Source organism: Pleurodeles waltl, chromosome 2_2, assembly GCF_031143425.1.
Source record: "Pleurodeles waltl isolate 20211129_DDA chromosome 2_2, aPleWal1.hap1.20221129, whole genome shotgun sequence".
NCBI classification, from domain to species: Eukaryota; Metazoa; Chordata; class Amphibia; order Caudata; family Salamandridae; genus Pleurodeles; species Pleurodeles waltl.
In genome coordinates this window covers 1,193,132,153-1,193,151,837 of record NC_090439.1, presented here as the reverse complement: position 1 = coordinate 1,193,151,837, position 19,685 = coordinate 1,193,132,153, and the positions used below count along the sequence as shown (strand labels likewise).

At 48.5% G+C, this 19,685-nt stretch overlaps 1 protein-coding gene across 1 annotated transcript in view; it reads left to right on the top strand.

Moving 5' to 3' along the window:
* The window catches only part of LOC138275227 (verrucotoxin subunit beta-like), a 426,431-nt gene that overhangs the window by 33,652 nt on the left and 373,094 nt on the right, over positions 1 to 19,685 (top strand). Inside the window, exon 2 of the mRNA XM_069219075.1 lies at positions 11,186 to 11,304. Coding sequence (XP_069075176.1) covers positions 11,202 to 11,304 — 103 coding nt within the window. The 5' untranslated portion in view covers positions 11,186 to 11,201. The remainder of the gene's footprint in view (positions 1 to 11,185; positions 11,305 to 19,685) is intronic.

Sequence of the window (19,685 nt, the reverse complement as noted above, 5' to 3'; positions counted from 1 at the left end):
CTTCCTTAGAACTGTTAATTAATATGCTTAGAGTACAGGATAAGGCCATAAGTGCCCAATCTGTAGAAAAAGTAGCTAATGGTTCTCAATCTGATCCAGGGACTCCCCCAGGAAAAGGTTCAGGAAAGAAACTTCTCAGCCTGCCCATTACTAGACAGTCTAGCATAGTTGGTACAGAGGTTGAATCACATCATACTGATGATGTGCTCTCACATTATGCTGGTAGCCAAGCTGTTAGGGTGCCCTTGGTAAGGGACAGGTCTCCTTCTGTTCATTCCCATCATACCTCTGTATCTAGAAATGTCCCTCCCACCCACCCTGATGACAGATTGTTAGAAAGGGAGCTCAATAGATTGAGAGTGGAACAAACCAGACTGAAGCTCAAGAAGCAACAGCTGGATTTGGATAGACAGTCTTTAGAAATAGAGAGGGAAAGACAGAAGTTGGGTTTAGATACCCATGGTGGCAGCAGCAGTATTCCCCATAGTCATCCTGCAAAAGAGCATGATTCCAGGAATCTGCACAAGATAGTTCCCCCTTATAAGGAGGGGGATGACATTAACAAGTGGTTTGCTGCACTTGAGAGGGCCTGTGTTGTACAGGATGTCCCTCAAAGGCAGTGGGCTGCTATCCTATGGCTATCATTTAGTGGATAAGGTAGGGATAGGCTCCTTACTGTGAAAGAAAATGATGCCAATAATTTCCAAGTTCTTAAGAATGCACTCCTGGATGGTTATGGCTTAACCACTGAACAGTACAGGATAAAGTTCAGAGAGACCAAAAAGGAGTCTTCACAAGACTGGGTTGATTTCATTGACCATTCAGTGAAGGCCTTGGAGGGGTGGTTACATGGCAGTAAAGTTACTGATTATGAAAGCCTGTATAACACAATCCTGAGAGAGCATATACTTAATAATTGTGTGTCTGATTTGTTGCACCAGTACCTGGTAGACTCTGATCTGACCTCTCCCCAAGAATTGGGAAAGAAGGCAGACAAATGGGTCAGAACAAGGGTGAACAGAAAAGTTCATACAGGGGGTGACAAAGATGGCAATAAGAAGAAAGATGGTGAAAAATCTCAAGATAAGCATGGGGATAAGGGTAAAACCAAAGATCCCACTTCAAATCTTAAACACTCTTCAGAGGGTGGGGATAAAACAAATTCTTCCTCTTCTTCCCAACCTGCACACATTAAAAAGCCTTGGTGCTTTGTGTGTAAAAACAGAGGACATAGGCCAGGGGATAAGTCCTGTCCAGGTAAACCCCCTGAGCCTACCATCACTAATACATCAAGCTCTAGTGCCCCTAGCAGTAGTGGTACTAGTGGTGGGACTGCTGGCAACAGTCAAGCAAAGGGTGTAGTTGGGTTCACTTATGGGTCCATAGTGGAAACTGATGTAATCAGTCCCAAGACAGTTTCTGTCACACCTAGTGGCATTGGCCTTGCCACACTGGCTGCTTGTCCCCTTACAATGGATAAGTACAGGCAGACAGTTTCAATAAATGGTGTTGAGGCCTTGGCCTACAGGGACACAGGTGCCAGTTTCACTTTGGTGACTGAAAACCTAGTGCCTCCTGAACAACACATCATTGGACAACAGTATAAGATTATTGATGTCCATAACTCCACTAAGTTTCTTCCCTTAGCTATAATTCAGTTTAGTTGGGGTGGAGTTACTGGCCCTAAGCAGGTGGTGGTATCACCTAGCTTACCTGTAGACTGTCTCTTAGGTAATGACCTAGAGGCCTCAGGTTGGGCTGATGTAGAGTTTTATGCCCATGCAGCCATGCTGGGCATCCCTGAGGAATTGTTCCCTCTCATTTCAAGTGAAATGAAAAAGCAAAGGAGAGAAGGCCTGAAAACTCAGGATCCCTCTCCATCAACAGGTAAAGAGGGTATCACAGTATCCCCTAACCACCCTACCATTCAGGATACCATTCCTGTGGTGGGAGAAACCTCTCCTGGGGTGGCACCTGTTCCAAGGGAATCATCAGCTGGCAAAGCTGGACTCCCTGAGGTGGAAGTACCTCTCTGTGGGATAACTAACATTGGTGAGAAAAACAGCACCATTTTAGTTAACATGGAGCATCCCTCCAACCCTCCCAGAGAAACTTTAGTGCAGAAACCCTGCACTACCTCACAACACTTAGGACAGCATCCCTGCCCTAGTGTGGAGCTCATAGGACAGCATCCCTGCCCTGCTCCAACTCAAGAGAAACAGCATCCCTGTTCTCTCTTCCAGCCAGATGGACAAAGTTTTTGCCCAGCTATGGCTTTTCTGAGACAGCATCCCTGTCTGGCATTTCCATCACTACAAATAGGTTCAGTGGACAATTCCCACTGCTCTAAACTAAAACTTACTGATAGAAACTCTGAAAATATATCTTCACATTGTTGCTTAGCTAAAAAACTTCAAACAGGGTGGTTTACATCCCCACAGGGAAGTAACCATATAGTGGATGATAAAGGGAGTAACCAGTCTATTGCAGAGCTACTCTCTACTTATCACCACTTAGACAATAAAGTCTCAACTGGCCAAGGTTAGCCTTATTGTCCTTCGTTTGGGGGGGGGTTGTGTGAGAAGGTAGCCTCTTTCTAGCCTTGTTACCCCCACTTTTGGCCTGTTTGTGAGTGTATGTCAGGGTGTTTTGTCACTGTTTTCACTGTCTCACTGGGAACCTGATAGCCAGGCCTCAGTGCTCATAGTGAAAACACCATGTTTTCAGTATGGTTGTTATGTGTCACTGGGATCCTGCTAGTCAGGACCCCAGTGCTCATAGGTTTGTGGCCTATATGTATGTGTCACTGGGACCCTGTCACACAGGGCCCCAGTGCTCATAGGTGTGCATGTATATGTTCCCTGTGTGGTGCCTAACTGTCTCACTGAGGCTCTGCTAACCAGAACCTCAGTGGTGATGCTCTCTCATTACTTTCAAATTGTCACTAACAGGCTAGTGACCATTTTTACCAATTTACATTGGCTTACTGGAACACCCTTATAATTCCCTAGTATATGGTACTGAGGTACCCAGGGTATTGGGGTTCCAGGAGATCCCTATGGGCTGCAGCATTTCTTTTGCCACCCATAGGGAGCTCTGACAATTCTTACACAGGCCTGCCACTGCAGCCTGAGTGAAATAACGTCCACGTTATTTCACAGCCATTTTACACTGCACTTAAGTAACTTATAAGTCACCTATATGTCTAACCTTTACCTGGTAAAGGTTAGGTGCAAAGTTACTTAGTGTGAGGGCACCCTGGCACTAGCCAAGGTGCCCCCACATTGTTCAGAGCCAATTCACTGAACTTTGTGAGTGCGGGGACACCATTACACGCGTGCACTACATATAGGTCACTACCTATATGTAGCTTCACAATGGTAACTCCGAATATGGCCATGTAACATGTCTATGATCATGGAATTGCCCCCTCTATGCCATCCTAGCATAGTTGGCACAATCCCATGATCCCAGTGGTCTGTAGCACAGACCCTGGTACTGCCAAACTGCCCTTCCTGGGGTTTCACTGCAGCTGCTGCTGCTGCCAACCCCTCAGACAGGCATCTGCCCTCCTGGGGTCCAGCCAGGCCTGGCCCAGGATGGCAGAACAAAGAACTTCCTCTGAGAGAGGGTGTGACACCCTCTCCCTTTGGAAAATGGTGTGAAGGCAGGGGAGGAGTAGCCTCCCCCAGCCTCTGGAAATGCTTTGTTGGGCACAGAGGTGCCCAATTCTGCATAAGCCAGTCTACACCGGTTCAGGGACCCCTTACCCCCTGCTCTGGCGCGAAACTGGACAAAGGAAAGGGGAGTGACCACTCCCCTGACCTGCACCTCCCCTGGGAGGTGTCCAGAGCTCCTCCAGTGTGCTCCAGACCTCTGCCATCTTGGAAACAGAGGTGCTGCTGGCACACTGGACTGCTCTGAGTGGCCAGTGCCACCAGGTGACGTCAGAGACTCCTGCTGATAGGCTCCTTCAGGTGTTAGTAGCCTATCCTCTCTCCTAAGTAGCCAAACCCTCTTTTCTGGCTATTTAGGGTCTCTGTCTCTGGGGAAACTTTAGATAACGAATGCATGAGCTCAGCCGAGTTCCTCTGCATCTCCCTCTTCACCTTCTGATAAGGAATCGACCGCTGACCGCGCTGGAAGCCTGCAAACCTGCAACATAGTAGCAAAGACGACTACTGCAACTCTGTAACGCTGATCCTGCCGCCTTCTCGACTGTTTTCCTGCTTGTGCATGCTGTGGGGGTAGTCTGCCTCCTCTCTGCACCAGAAGCTCCGAAGAAATCTCCCGTGGGTCGACGGAATCTTCCCCCTGCAAGCGCAGGCACCAAAAAGCTGCATTACCGGTCCCTTGGGTCTCCTCTCAGCACGACGAGCGAGGTCCCTCGAATCCAGCGACACCGTCCAAGTGACCCCCACAGTCCAGTGACTCTTCAGCCCAAGTTTGGTGGAGGTAAGTCCTTGCCTCACCTCGCTGGGCTGCATTGCTGGGAACCGCGACTTTGCAAGCTTCTCCGGCCCCTGTGCACTTCCGGCGGAAATCCTGTGTGCACAGCCAAGCCTGGGTCCACGGCACTCTAACCTGCATTGCACGACTTTCTAAGTTGGTCTCCGGCGACGTGGGACTCCTTTGTGCAACTTCGGCGAGCACCGTTTCACGCATCCTCGTAGTGCCTGTTTCTGGCACTTCTCCGGGTGCTACCTGCTTCAGTGAGGGCTCTTTGTCTTGCTCGACGTCCCCTCTCTCTGCAGGTCCAATTTGCGACCTTCTGGTCCCTCCTGGGCCCCAGCAGCGTCCAAAAACGCCAAACGCACGATTTGCGTGTAGCAAGGCTTGTTGGCGTCCATCCGGCGGGAAAACACTTCTGCACGACTCTCCAAGGCGTGGCGGATCCATCCTCCAAAGGGGAAGTCTCTAGCCCTTGTCGTTCCTGCAGTATTCACAGTTCTTCAGCCTAGTAAGAGCTTCTTTGCACCAACCGCTGGCATTTCTTGGGCATCTGCCCATCTCCGAGCTGCTTGTGACTTTTGGACTTGGTCCCCTTGTTCCACAGGTACCCTCAGTCAGGAATCCATCGTTGTTGCATTGCTGATTTGTGTTTTCCTTGCATTTTCCCTCTAACACGACTATTTTGTCCTTAGGGGAACTTTAGTGCACTTTGCACTCACTTTTCAGGGTCTTGGGGAGGGTTATTTTTCTAACTCTCACTATTTTCTAATAGTCCCAGCGACCCTCTACACGGTCACATAGGTTTGGGGTCCATTCGTGGTTCGCATTCCACTTCTGGAGTATATGGTTTGTGTTGCCCCTATCCCTATGTTTCCCCATTGCATCCTATTGTAACTATACATTGTTTGCACTGTTTTCTAAGACTATACTGCATATTTTTGCTATTGTGTATATATATCTTGTGTATATTTCCTATCCTCTCACTGAGGGTACACTCTAAGATACTTTGGCATATTGTCATAAAAATAAAGTACCTTTATTTTTAGTATAACTGTGTATTGTGTTTTCTTATGATATTGTGCATATGACACTAAGTGGTACTGTAGTAGCTTCACACGTCTCCTAGTTCAGCCTGAGCTGCTTTGCTAAGCTACCATTATCTATCAGCCTAAGCTGCTAGACACCCTATACACTAATAAGGGATAACTGGGCCTGGTGCAAGGTGCAAGTACCCCTTGGTACTCACTACAAGCCAGTCCAGCCTCCTACAACAGTCCAGCCTGGGTCAACAGCACTCTAACCTGCATTGCACGACCTCCTAAGTTGTTCTCCGGCGACATCGGCCTCCTTTGTGCGACTTCGGGTGAGCACTGTTTCACGCATCCTCGTAGTGCCTGTTTCTGGCACTTCTCTGGGTGCTGCCTGCTGCTGAGAGGGCTCCTTGTCTTGCTCGACCCTCCCTCTGTCCCCTGACACAATTGGCGACATCCTGGTCCCTCCTGGGCCACAGCAGCATCCAAAAACACTAACCGCACAATTTGCAGCTAGCAAGGCTTGTTGGCGGTCTTTCGGCAGGAAATCACTTCTGCACGACTCTCCACGGCGTGTGGGATCCGTCCTCCAAAGGGGAAGTTGCTAGCCCTTGTCGTACCTGCAGAAACCTAAGCTTCTACTGTCCAGTAGCAGCTTCTTTGCACCCACAGCTGGCATTTCCTTGGCATCTGCCCATCTCCGACTTGCTTGTGACTTTTGGACATGGTCCCCTTGTTCCACAGGTACCCTCGACTGGAAATCCATCGTTGTTGCATTGCTGGTTTGTGTCTTTCCTGCAGAATTCCCCTATCACGACTTCTTTGTCCTTTGGGGAACTTTAGTGCACTTTGCACTCACTTTTCAGGGTCTTGGGGTGGGCTATTTTTCTAACCCTTACTATTTTCTAATAGTCCCAGCGACCCTCTACAAGGTCACATAGGTTTGGGGTCCATTCGTGATTCGCATTCCACTTTTGGAGTATATGGTTTGTGTTGCCCCTATCCCTATGTGTCCCCATTGCATCCTATTGTAACTATACATTGTTTGCTCTGTTTTCTAAGACTATACTGCATATTTGTGGTATTGTGCACATATATCTTGTGTATATTTGCTATCCTCATACTGAGGGTACACTCTGAGATACTTTGGCATATTGTCATAAAAATAAAGTACCTTTATTTTTAGTAATTCTGTGTATTGTGTTTTCTTATGATATTGTGCATATGACACTAAGTGGTACTGTAGGAGCTTCACTCGTCTCCTAGTTCAGCCTAAGCTGCTCTGCTAAGCTACCATTATCTATCAGCCTATGCTGCTAGACACCCTATACACTAATAAGGGATAACTGGGCCTGGTGCAAGGTGTAAGTACCCCTTGGTACTCACTACAAGCCAGTCCAGCCTCCTACAATCAGCTTGGGCAGAAGTGGAGTTGGAGGCTCATGCAGCAATGCTGGGCATTCCTGGGCATATTTTTGCTTTGACAAGGGCTCAGGCCAAAAAGCAAAAAGGACAGGGTAACTTCGATCCTGGAACAATGGACCAATAGTTCCCTAAAGCTAGGGGTAGCAAGGGTAAATCCCTACCCACTATCCCCCCCTCTACAGATGATTCCCCTTCTGAGGAAGAGGAATTTCCTCCCTGTGCAGAACCTACACCAGAGGAGCTGGAAGCAGACACTGCTGAGCTTTTGGGTGGAGGGGGGCCTGCCAGGGAAGAGCCGAGTGTGGCATAGCAAGGGTTGGAGGCTTTTAGTGCAGCATATCTAGATGATATTGCTGTCTTTAGCTCCACCTGGGATGAGCACCTGGTCCACCTTTGGAAAGTTTTGGAGGCCCTGCAAAAGGCAGGCCTCACTATCAAGGCCTCCAAGTGACAGATAGGGCAGGGAACAGTGGTTTATCTGGGACACCTGGTAGGTGGAGAACGGATTGCACCACTTCAGGGGAAAATCCAGGCAATCATGAATTGAGTTCCCCCTACAACACAGACCCAGATGAGAGCCTTCCTAGGCCTCACTGGGTATTACAGGAGGTTCATAAAGAACTATGGCTCCATTGCAGCCCCACTTAATGATCTCACAAGTAAAAAAATGCCTAAAAAGGTATTGTGGACAGCTAGCTGTCAGAAAGCTTTTGAGGAGCTGAAACAGGCCATGTGAACTGCACCTGTCCTAAAAAGCCCAAGTTACTTCAAGAAATTCATTGTTCAAACTGATGCATCTGGATTAGGGGTAGGGGCAGTCTTATCACAACTGAATTCAGAGGGCCAGGATCAACCAGTTGCTTTTATCAGCAGAAGGCTGACCCCTAGAGAAATGCATTGGTCTGCCATAGAGAGGGAGTCCTTTGCTGTGGTCTGGGCACTGAAAAAGTTGAGGCCATATCTGTTTGGCACTCACTTTATTGTTCAGATAGACCACAAACCTCTACTTTGGCTAAAACAAATGAAATGTGAAAACCCTAAATTGTTGAGATGGTCCATATCTCTACAGGGAATGGACTATACAGTGGAACATAGACCTGGGAGTACCCACTCCATTGCAGATGGACTCTCCAGATATTTCCACTTAGACAATGAAGACTCATCAGGTCGTGGCTAGTCTTATTGTCCTTCGTTTGGGGTGGGGTGGGGGTTGTGTAGGAAAGTACCATCTTGCCTGGCATGTTACCCCCATATTTCACTGTATATATGTTGTTTTAGTCTATGTGTCACTGGGACCCTGCCAGGCAGGGCCCCAGTGCTCGTAAGTATGTGCCCTGTATGTGTTCCCTGTGTGATGCCTAACTGTCTCACTGAGGCTCTCCTAACCAGAACCTCAGTGGTTATGCTCTCTCTGCTTTCCAAATTTGTCGCTAATAGGCTAGTTACTAAATTTACCAATTCACATTGGCACACTGGTACACCCATATAATCCCCTTGTAAATGATACTGAGGTACCCAGGGTATTGAGGTTCCAGGAGATCCCTAGGGGCTGCAGCAATTATTTTGCCACCCATAGGGAGCTCTGACAATTCTTACACAGGCCTGCCAGTGTAGCCTGAGTGAAATAACGTCCACGTTATTTCACAGCCATTTTTTACTGCACATAAGTAACTTATAAGTCACCTATATGTCTAACCTTCACTTAGTGAAGGTTGGGTGCCAAGTTACTTAGTGTGTGGGTACCCTGGCACTAGCCAAGGTGCCCCCACATCGTTCAGGGCAAAATCCCCGGACGTTGTGAGTGCGGGGACACCATTACACGTGTGCACCATACATAGGTCACTACCTATGTATAGCGTCACAATGGTAACTCGGAACATGGCCATGTAACATGTCCAAGATCATGGAATTGTCACCCCAATACCATTCTGGTATTGGGGGGACAATTCCATGATCACCCGGGTCTCTAGCACAGAACCCGGGTACTGCCAAACTGCCTTTCTGGGGTTTCCACTGCAGCTGCTGCTGCTGCCACCCCCTCAGACAGGTTTCTGTCCTCCTGGGGTCCAGGCAGCCCTGGCCCAGGAAGGCAGAACAAAGGATTTCCTCTGAGAGAGGGTGTTATACCCTCTCCCTTTGGAAATAGGTGTGAAGGGCTGGGGAGGAGAAGCCTCCCCCAGCCTCTGGAAATGCTTTGATGGGCACAGATGGTGCCCATCTCTGCATAAGCCAGTCTACACCGGTTCAGGGATCCCCCAGCCCTGCTCTGGCGCGAAACTGGACAAAGGAAAGGGGAGTGACCACTCCCCTGACCTGCACCTCCGAGGGGAGGTGCCCAGAGCTCCTCCAGTGTTTCCCAGACCTCTGTCATCTTGGAAACAGAGGTGTTGGGGGCACACTGGACTGCTCTGAGTGACCAGTGCCAGCAGGTGACGTCAGAGACCCCCTCTGGTAGGCTCTTACCTTTCTTGGTAGCCAGTCCTCCTTTCTTGGTAGCCAAACCTCCTTTTCTGGCTTTTTAGGGTCTCTCCTCTGGGGAATTCTTCAGATAACGAATGCAAGAGCTCCCCAGAGTTCCTCTGCATCTCCCTCTTCGACTTCTACCAAGGATCGATCGCTGACTGCTCCAGGACACCTGCAAAACCGCAACAAAGTAGCAATACGACTACCAGCAACATTGTAGCGCCTAATCCTGCCGGCTTTCTCTACTGTTTCCAGGTGGTGCATGCTCTGGGGGCAGCCTGCCTTCACTCTGCACTAGAAGCTCTGACGAAATCTCCAGTGGGTCGAAGGAATCTTCCCCCTGCTAACACAGGCACCAAAAGACTGCAACACCGGTCCTCTGGGTCCCCTCTCATCCTGACGAGTGTGGTCCCTGGAACACAGGAACTCTATCCAAGTGACTCCCACAGTCCAGTGATACTGCAGTCCAAGTTTGGTGGAGGTAAGTCCTTGCCTACCCACGCTAGACTGCAAACCTGTGTACTGCGTGATTTGCAGCTGCTCCGCCTCCTGTACACTCTTCCAGGATTTCCTTCATGCACACCCTAGCCTGGGTCCCCAGCACTCTGTCCTGCAGTGCTCAACCCTCTGAGTTGGCCTCCGGTGTCGTGTGACCCTCCTTTGTGACTCTGAGCCAGCTCCGGTTCACAAATCTTCCAAGTGCCTGTTCGGGTACTTCTGTAGGTGCTGCCTGCTTCTGTGGGGCCTCTCTGAGTTGCTGAGCACCCCCTCTTTCTCCTCCTCCATTTGGCGACATCCTGGTCCTTCCTGGTCCCCAGCAGCACCTAAAAACCTCTACCGCGACCCTTGCAGCTAGCAAGGCTTGTTTGCGGTATTTCTGCGTGGAAACAACGCTGAATCCTCCAGCATGCCATGGGACATCCTCTGACCAAAGGAGAAGTTCCTGGCACCCTTAGTGTTTTCTTACACTCACAGCGACCCTCTACACACTACCCTAGGCCTGGGGTCCATTTGTGGTTCGCATTCCACTTTTGGATTATATGGTTTGTGTTGCCCCTAGGCTTATTTCTCCCTATTGCATTCTGTTGTGATTCTACATTGTTTGCACTACTTTTCTACCTGTTACTAACCTGATTTTGGTTTGTGTGTATATATTTTGTGTATATTACTTACCTCCTAAGAGAGTATATCCTCTGAGATAATTTTGGCATGTTGTCACTAAAATAAAGTACCATTATTTTTAGTAACTCTGAGTATTGTGTTTTCTTATGATATAGTGCTATATGATATAAGTGGTATAGTAGGAGATTTGCATGTCTCCTAGTTCAGCCTAAGCTGCTCTGCTATAGCTACCTTCTATCAGCCTAAGCTGCTAGAAACACCTCTTCTACACTAATAAGGGATAACTGGACCTGGCACAGAGTGTAAGTACCCCTTGGTACCCACTACAAGCCAGGCCAGCCTCCTACACACTGACAGTAATGAGTGATTGTTGATCAAGAGGCTCTACACCGACTGTCACACTGGCAGTAATGAGTGATTGTGGATCCGGAGGCCCTCCTCTGACTCTCAGACTGACAGTAATGAGTGACTGAGGATCAGGATGCTCTTCACTAACTCTAACACTGACAGTAATGAATGAATGCAGATCTGAAGGATCACAACTGACTGTAACACTCATAGCATTGAATGTTCAATGAAATGATGTAGTACTGTCTATACCACCATGCTCATGAGGCTAAACCAGGTTATAGGTTTGAATATGTGCAATGAAAGGGGATGAGACTAACCCAGGTGGGTTTTATGTATTTCAGTCTGATCTCTGTTGAAATGATGGCAGCCGAAGCATCTTCTGTAATTAAGTTAGCAGCCCTTGGCAGACCTCTTCACCTTGGGATGCTGTACGACTGCCGCAGTGATGCCATGGTTCCAGGTAAAGAGATGTGTGATACCCTTTGGGTTTAAGTATTTGTGACTCAAGCCACAGGGGTTGGTTCTCTATCATTCTCTCTGTCTTTCCCACTCTCTCATGCTCTCCTGTTCTCTGCTCAGTCTCCCATGCTAGCATCAAGCAACAATCTGAAATTCATATTTAAATTAGGCCAACCACATTAATGTATTTACAGGTCTCCATACCGACTGAGAAGGGCTTTGACAGGATCCAAATCAAGGTGTTTGAGTTATCAGAATATCTTGAAAGCAGGTTCCCTTACCTTCAGGATTGACAGGGGCAGACTTTGCTCTCACTGAGGCATAGGTTGATGTCCACTGCTTCAGATATGCACTTCCTGGGAATAAACAAGAGTCCCTTCTATTTAGGTGAGATTTTAAATTGCATTTGCCTAGTGTTGAATTTAGTTCCCTCGCATGATTTCGATGATAAAAACAACATGTCTTGCTCATGTACAATCCATGTTTGGATGGATCTCAAGTTACCAAGATGCCACTACATGACATCACAGGAAGTGACATCACTCCATCGCTAGTCTGGTGGCATCACAAGAAGCAATGTGAGGAGTCACTTGCCACTGTGATTCCCACTTACTTACAGAGTCCATGCAGGATCCAGGAACAACACCCAAAATCTATATGTTGCAGAATTCAAAGTTGCCAACAGGAAGGAAGGGAAAGAAAGACTCATGAATACAAATGTTGCAGCTGTTCAATACACTAATATGTGCTTTGAATAGGCCCCACCGTCCACCCTGCGCATAAGAACTAAGGGGCAGATTTACAATCCCCTAGCGTCTTCCTTCGTTACATTAGCGTCATTGTTTTATGCTAATGCGGAGTTAGGAAGGCTCTTTTCCCACATCGTATTAACAAAGTGGCACAATGCTCGCATTGCCACACTTTGCACCCCCTTGAGCCAAATTATGCCTGCTTCAGGCATAATGCATGCAATGGGGGTGTTCTGGCTTTAGGAGGCCCGCAAAAGTGACGCAGTGAAATCTACAAGATTTCACCGCACCATTTTTCAAGCAATTATTAATGCTTGCTCAAAACAGGCATCAAAATGATGCACGGATAGAAACCTGTGGGCCTACTTGCACCTTGCTGCACTAGAGTCATTATTCTTGATGTTAGTGCAGCAAAGCGACACAATAGTGTAGGAGGCTGGACTGGCTTGTAGTGAGTACCAAGGGGTACTTGCACCTTGCACCAGGCCCAGTTATCCCTTATTAGTGTATAGGGTGTCTAGCAGCTTAGGCTGATAGATAATGGTAGCTTAGCAGAGCAGCTTAGGCTGAACTAGGAGATGTGTGAAGCTACTACAGTACCACTTAGTGTCATATGCACAATATCATAAGAAAACACAATACACAGTTATACTAAAAATAAAGGTACTTTATTTTTATGACAATATGCCAAAGTATCTTAGAGTGTACCCTCAGTGAGAGGATAGGAAATATACACAAGATATATATACACAATAGCAAAAATATGCAGTATAGTCTTAGAAAACAGTGCAAACAATGTATAGTTACAATAGGATGCAATGGGGAAACATAGGGATAGGGGCAACACAAACCATATACTCCAAAAGTGGAATGCGAACCACGAATGGACCCCAAACCTATGTGACCTTGTAGAGGGTCGCTGGGACTATTAGAAAATAGTGAGAGTTAGAAAAATAACCCTCCCCAAGACCCTGAAAAGTGAGTGCAAAGTGCACTAAAGTTCCCCTAAAGACAAAGTAGTCGTGTTAGAGGAATAATGCAGGAAAGACACAAACCAGCAATGCAACAACTGTGGATTTCCAATCTAGGGTACCTGTGGAACAAGGGGACCAAGTCCAAAAGTCACAAGCAAGTCGGAGATGGGCAGATGCCCAGGAAATGCCAGCTGCGGGTGCAAAGAAGCTTCGACTGGACAGAAGAAGCTGAGGTTTCTGCAGGAACGAAAAGGGCTAGAGACTTTCCCTTTGGTGGACGGATCCCTCTCGCCGTGGAGAGTCGTGAAGAAGTGTTTTCCCACTGAAAGAACCCCAACAAGCCTTGCTAGCTGCAAATCGTGCATTTGGCGTTTTTGGACGCTGCTGGGGCCCAGGAGGGACCAGGAGGTCGCAAATTGGACCTGAAGAGAGAGGGGACGTCGAGCAAGACAAAGAGCCCTCACTGAAGCAGGTAGCAGCCAGAGAAGTGCCAGAAACAGGCACTACGAGGATGCGTGAAACAGTGCTCGCCGAAGTTGCACAAAGGAGTCCCACGTCGCCGGAGACCAACTTAGAAAGTCGTGCAATGCAGGTTAGAGTGCCGTGGACCCAGGCTTGGCTGTGCACGAAGGATTTCCACCGGAAGTGCACAGGGGCCGGAGTAGCTGCAAAGTCGCGGTTCCCAGCAATGCAGCCCAGCGAGGTGAGGCAAGGACTTACCTCCACCAAACTTGGGCTGAAGAGTCACTGGACTGTGGGGGTCACTTGGACAGAGTCGCTGGATTCGAAGGACCTCGCTCGTCGTGCTGAGAGGAGACCCAAGGGACCGGTAATGCAGCTTTTTGGTGCCTGCGGTTGCAGGGGGAAGATTCCGTCGACCCACTGGAGATTTCTTCAGAGCTTCTGGTGCAGAGAGGAGGCAGACTACCCCCACAGCATGCACAAGCAGGAAAACAGTCGAGAAGGTGGCAGGATCAGCGTTACAGAGTTGCAGTAGTCGTCTTTGCTACTATGTTGCAGGTTTGCAGGCTTCCAGCGCGGTCAGCGGTCGATTCCTTATCAGAAGGTGAAGAGAGAGATGCAGAGGAACTCGGCTGAGCTCATGCATTCGTTATCTAAAGTTTCCCCAGAGACAGAGACCCTAAATAGCCAGAAAAGAGGGTTTGGCTATCTAGGAGAGAGGATAGGCTACTAACACCTGAAGGAGCCTATCAGCAGGAGTCTCTGACGTCACCTGGTGGCACTGGCCACTCAGAGCAGTCCAGTGTGCCAGCAGCACCTCTGTTTCCAAGATGGCAGAGGTCTGGAGCACACTGGAGGAGCTCTGGACACCTCCCAGGGGAGGTGCAGGTCAGGGGAGTGGTCACTCCCCTTTCCTTTGTCCAGTTTCGTGCCAGAGCAGGGGCTAAGGGGTCCCTGAACCGGTGTAGACTGGCTTATGCAGAATTGGGCACATCTGTGCCCAACAAAGCATTTCCAGAGGCTGGGGGAGGCTACTCCTCCCCTGCCTTCACACCATTTTCCAAAGGGAGAGGGTGTCACACCCTCTCTCAGAGGAAGTTCTTTGTTCTGCCATCCTGGGCCAGGCCTGGCTGGACCCCAGGAGGGCAGCTGCCTGTCTGAGGGGTTGGCAGCAGCAGCAGCTGCAGTGAAACCCCAGGAAGGGCAGTTTGGCAGTACCAGGGTCTGTGCTACAGACCACTGGGATCATGGGATTGTGCCAACTATGCCAGGATGGTATAGAGGGGGCAATTCCATGATCATAGACATGTTACATGGCCATATTCGGAGTTACCATGGTGAAGCTACATATAGGTAGTGACCTATATGTAGTGCACGCGTGTAATGGTGTCCCCGCACTCACAGAGTTCAGGGAATTGGCTCTGAACAATGTGGGGGCACCTTGGCTAGTGCCAGGGTGCCCTCACACTAAGTAACTTTGCACCTAACCTTTACCAGGTAAAGGTTAGACATATAGGTGACTTATAAGTTACTTAAGTGCAGTGTAAAATGGCTGTGAAATAACGTGGACGTTATTTCACTCAGGCTGCAGTGGCAGGCCTGTGTAAGAATTGTCAGAGCTCCCTATGGGTGGCAAAAGAAATGCTGCAGCCCATAGGGATCTCCTGGAACCCCAATACCCTGGGTACCTCAGTACCATATACTAGGGAATTATAAGGGTGTTCCAGTAAGCCAATGTAAATTGGTAAAAATGGTCACTAGCCTGTTAGTGACAATTTGGAAAGAAATGAGAGAGCATAACCACTGAGGTTCTGATTAGCAGAGCCTCAGTGAGACAGTTAGTCACTACACAGGTAACACATTCAGGCACACTTATGAGCACTGGGGCCCTGGGTTACCAGGGTCCCAGTGACACATACAACTAAAACAACATATATACAGTGAAAAATGGGGGTAACATGCCAGGCAAGATGGTACTTTCCTACAAATAGCATCAAAACTTCTGACGCTATTGTCCTAATGAGCGCCATGGTGCGCCATATAAGAAATGCGGCGCACCCATGGTGTCATTAGGTGGGACATGGGCAATGCAAGAAAAGTGGTGCATCAGCACTGATCCTGTGGGCACTGGTGCACCAGTTTCTTGTAAATCTGCCCCATAGCATTTATTTATTTATTCATTTTGGCTGATCTGGGAAGCTACCCTGCAGATGTCTGTAACCCATTCAAATGAGGCCCTGAGTTTTTGTGCAGGGTTTGTGGATCCTGTCCAGGGTCCTAAGATCTCAGGGAGGCCAGACTGGTAATATCTTGAACTTGAAGCAGAGGGGATTTAGGTGGGAGAAACAAACAATAGGACCATTTTTGGTTTATTAAAATTGAGAATCTGCAGCTTAATTCACGTCTGTTGCCATGTCTGGTTGCATCATATAAAATAAACACTGCACATCTCTTTTCAGGACGCAGAGCCTTTACACAGTTGTTACTCCATTACCCCTTCAGCACCGCGCACCGCTCAGGCACTTGAGTGACAAACATGGGCGTAGTCAGGAGTTTAAGCGGGCAATCTAATAAAGGTGAATGGAGAATGAGCTCTTGTTAGGTCCGGCGTTAGCAAAGACCTTTGGATTTTAGTAAAGTTTTATGTATGTATTTTATGTACCTACTGAAAGGGTCTTTCCCGCCAGCTCTCTTCACCCATTGGTCTTTTGTTGTGTCATTCACATTTTGCTTCTGCCCACTACATCATACTGCTTGGGGCAGTGGGTAAGCTTATTTACACACTGGCTAGCTTCACCTTGAGTGACTGCATTTTGCTGTTTCACAAAGAGCACTTTCCCACACAAGGTAATTCCCGTCAGTGCCAGTGTTTTTGTTTTTACTTCATCATTAGTGCAGTATTTGTAGGAAAGTACCATCTTGCCTGGCATGTTACCCCCATATTTCACTGTATATATGTTGTTTTAGTCTATGTGTCACTGGGACCCTGCCAGCCAGGGCCCCAGTGCTCATAAGTGTGCCCTGTATGTGTTACCTGTGTTATGACTAACTGTCTCACTGAGGCTCTGCTAACCAGAACCTCAGTGGTTATGCTCTCTCTGCTTTCCAAATTGTCACTAACAGGCTAGTGACCAATTTCACCAATTCACATTGGCATACTGGAACACCCATATAATTCCCTAGTATATGGTACTGAGGTACCCAGGGTATTGGGGTTCCAGGAGATCCCTATGGGCTGCATCATTTCTTTTGCCACCCATAGGAAGCTCTGACAATTCTTACACAGGCCTGCCACTGCAGCCTGAGTGAAATAACGTCAACTTTATTTCACAGCCATTTACCACTTCACTTAAGTAACTTATAAGTCACCTATATGTCTAACCTTTACCTGGTAAAGGTTAGGTGCTAAGTTACTTAGTGTGTGGGCACCCTGGCACTAGCCAAGGTGCCCCCACATCGTTCAGGGCAAATTCCCCGGACTTTGTGAGTGCGGGGACACCATTACACGAGTGCACAATACATAGGTCACTAGCTATGTATAGCATCACAATGGTAACTCCGAACATGGCCATGTAACATGTCTAAGATCATGGAATTGTCACCCCAATGCCATTCTGGCATTGGGGAGACGTTTCCATGATCCCCCGGGTCTCCAGCACAGAACCCGGGTACTGCCAAACTGCCTTTCCGGGGTCTCCACTGCAGCTGCTGCTGCTGCCAACCCCTCAGACAGGTTTCTGCCCTCCTGGGGTCCAGGCAGCCCTGGCCCAGGAATGCAGAACAAAGGATTTCCTCTGAGAGAGGGTGTGACACCCTCTCCCTTTGGAAATAGGTGTGATGGCTGGGGAGGAGTAGCCTCCCCCATCCTCTGGAAATGCTTTGATGGGCACAGATGCTGCCCTTCTCTGCATAAGCCAGTATGCACATGTTTAGGGATCCCCCAGCCCTCCTCTGGCGCGAAACTGGACAAAGGAAAGGGGAGTGACCACTCTCCTGACCTGCACCTCCCAGGGGAGGTGCCCAGAGCTCCTCCAGTGTGCCCCAGACCTCTGCCATCTTGGAAACAGAGGTGTTGCTGGCACACTGGACTGCTATGAGTGGCCAGTGCCAGCAGGTGACTTCAGAGACTCCTTCTGATATGCTCTTACCTCTCTTAGTAGCCAATCCTCCTTCCTAGGTAGCCAAACCTCCTTTTCTGGCAATTTAGGGTCTCTGCTTTGGGGAATTCTTCAGATACCGAATGCAAGAGCTCACCAGAGTTCCTCTGCATCTCCCTGTAGGAGGCTGGCCTGGCTTGTAGTGGGTACCAGAGGTGCTTACACCTTGTGCCAGCTCCAGTTATCCCTTATTAATGTAGAAGAGGTGTTTCTAGCAGCTTAGGCTGATAGAAGGTAGCTATGGCAAAGCAGCTTAGGCTGAACTAGGAGGCGTGTAAAGCTCCTACTATACCACTGGTGTCATATGCACAATATCTTAAGAAAACACAATACACAGATATACTAAAAATAAAGGCACTTTTTTCTATGACAATATGCCAAAAGTATATCAGTGAGTACCCTCAGTATGAGGATAGCAAATATACACAAGATATATGTACACAATACCAAAAATATGCAGTAATAGCAATAAAAAACAGTGCAAGCAATGTATAGACACAATAGGTTGCAATGAGAGCACATAGGTACAGGGGAAACACAAACCATATACTCTAGAAGTAAAATGCGAACCACGAACGGACCCCAAACCTATGTGACCTTGTAGAGGGTCGCTGGGACTGTAAGAAAACAGTGAGGGTTAGAAAAATAGCCCACCCCAAGACCCTGAAAAGTGGGTGCAAAGTGCACCTAAGTTCCCCAAAGAGCACAGAAGTCGTGATAGGGGAATTCTGCAAGGAAGACCAACACCAGCAATGCAACAACAATGGATTTCAAGACGAGAGAACCTGTGGAACAAGGGGACCAAGTCCAAGAGTCACACTCAGGTAGTGAGTGGGCAGATACCCAGGAAATGCCAGCTGTGGGTGCAAAGAAGCTGCCACCGGATGGTAGAAGCTGTGGATTCTGCAAGAACGAAGAGGACTAGGAACTTCCCCTTTGGAGGATGGATGTCCCACGTCGTGAAGAAGCTTGCAGAGGTGTTTCCGTGCTGAAAGACCACCAACAAGCCTTGCTAGCTGCAAGGGTCGCGGTTAGGGTTTTTGGATACTGCTGTGGCCCAGGAGGGACCAGGATGTTGCCAATTGCGTGAGGAGACAGAGGGGGCATCCAGCAAGACAAAAAGCCCACTCAGAAGCAAGCAGCACCCGCAGAAGTGCCGGAACAGGCACTACGAAGAAGAGTGAACCGGAGCTCACTCGAAGTCACAAAAGAAGGTCCCAGGGGAGGTGCAGGTCAGGGGAGTGGTCACTCCCCTTTCCTTTGTCCAGTTTCGCGCCAGAGCAGGACTGAGGGGTCCCTGAACCGGTGTAGACTGGCTTATGCAGAAATGGGCACCATCTGTGCCCATGAAAGCATTTCCAGAGGCTGGGGGAGGCTACTCCTCCCCAGCCCTAACACCTTTTTCCAAAGGGAGAGGGTGTAACACCCTCTCTCTGAGGAAGTTCTTTGTTCTGCCTTCCTGGGCCAAGCCTGGCTGGACCCCAGGAGGGCAGAAACCTGTCTGAGGGGTTGGCAGCAGCAGCAGCTGCAGTGAAACCCTGGGAAAGGTAGTTTGGCAGTACCAGGGTCTGAGCTAGAGACTCGTGGGATCATGGGATTGTGCCAACTATGCCAGGATGGCATAGAGGGGGCAATTCCATGATCATAGACATGTTACATGGCCATATTCGGAGTTACCATTATGAAGCTACACATAGGTAGTGACCTATGTGTAGTGCACGCGTGTAATGGTGTCCCCGCACTCACAAAGTCCGGGGAATTTGCCCTGAACATTTGCCAATTCTTGGGGAGAGGTCCGATCTGAGTCCCCTAGATACTGGTGCAACAAATCAGACACACAATTATTAAGAATATGCTCTCTCAGGATTAAGTTATACAGGCTTTCATAGTCAGAAACTTTACTGCCATGTAACCACCCCTCCAAGGCCTTCACTGAATGGTCAACAAAGTCTACCCAGTCTTGTGAAGACTCCTTTTTGGTTTCTCTGAACTTGATCCTGTACTGTTCAGTGGTTAAGCCATAACCATCTAGGAGTGCAT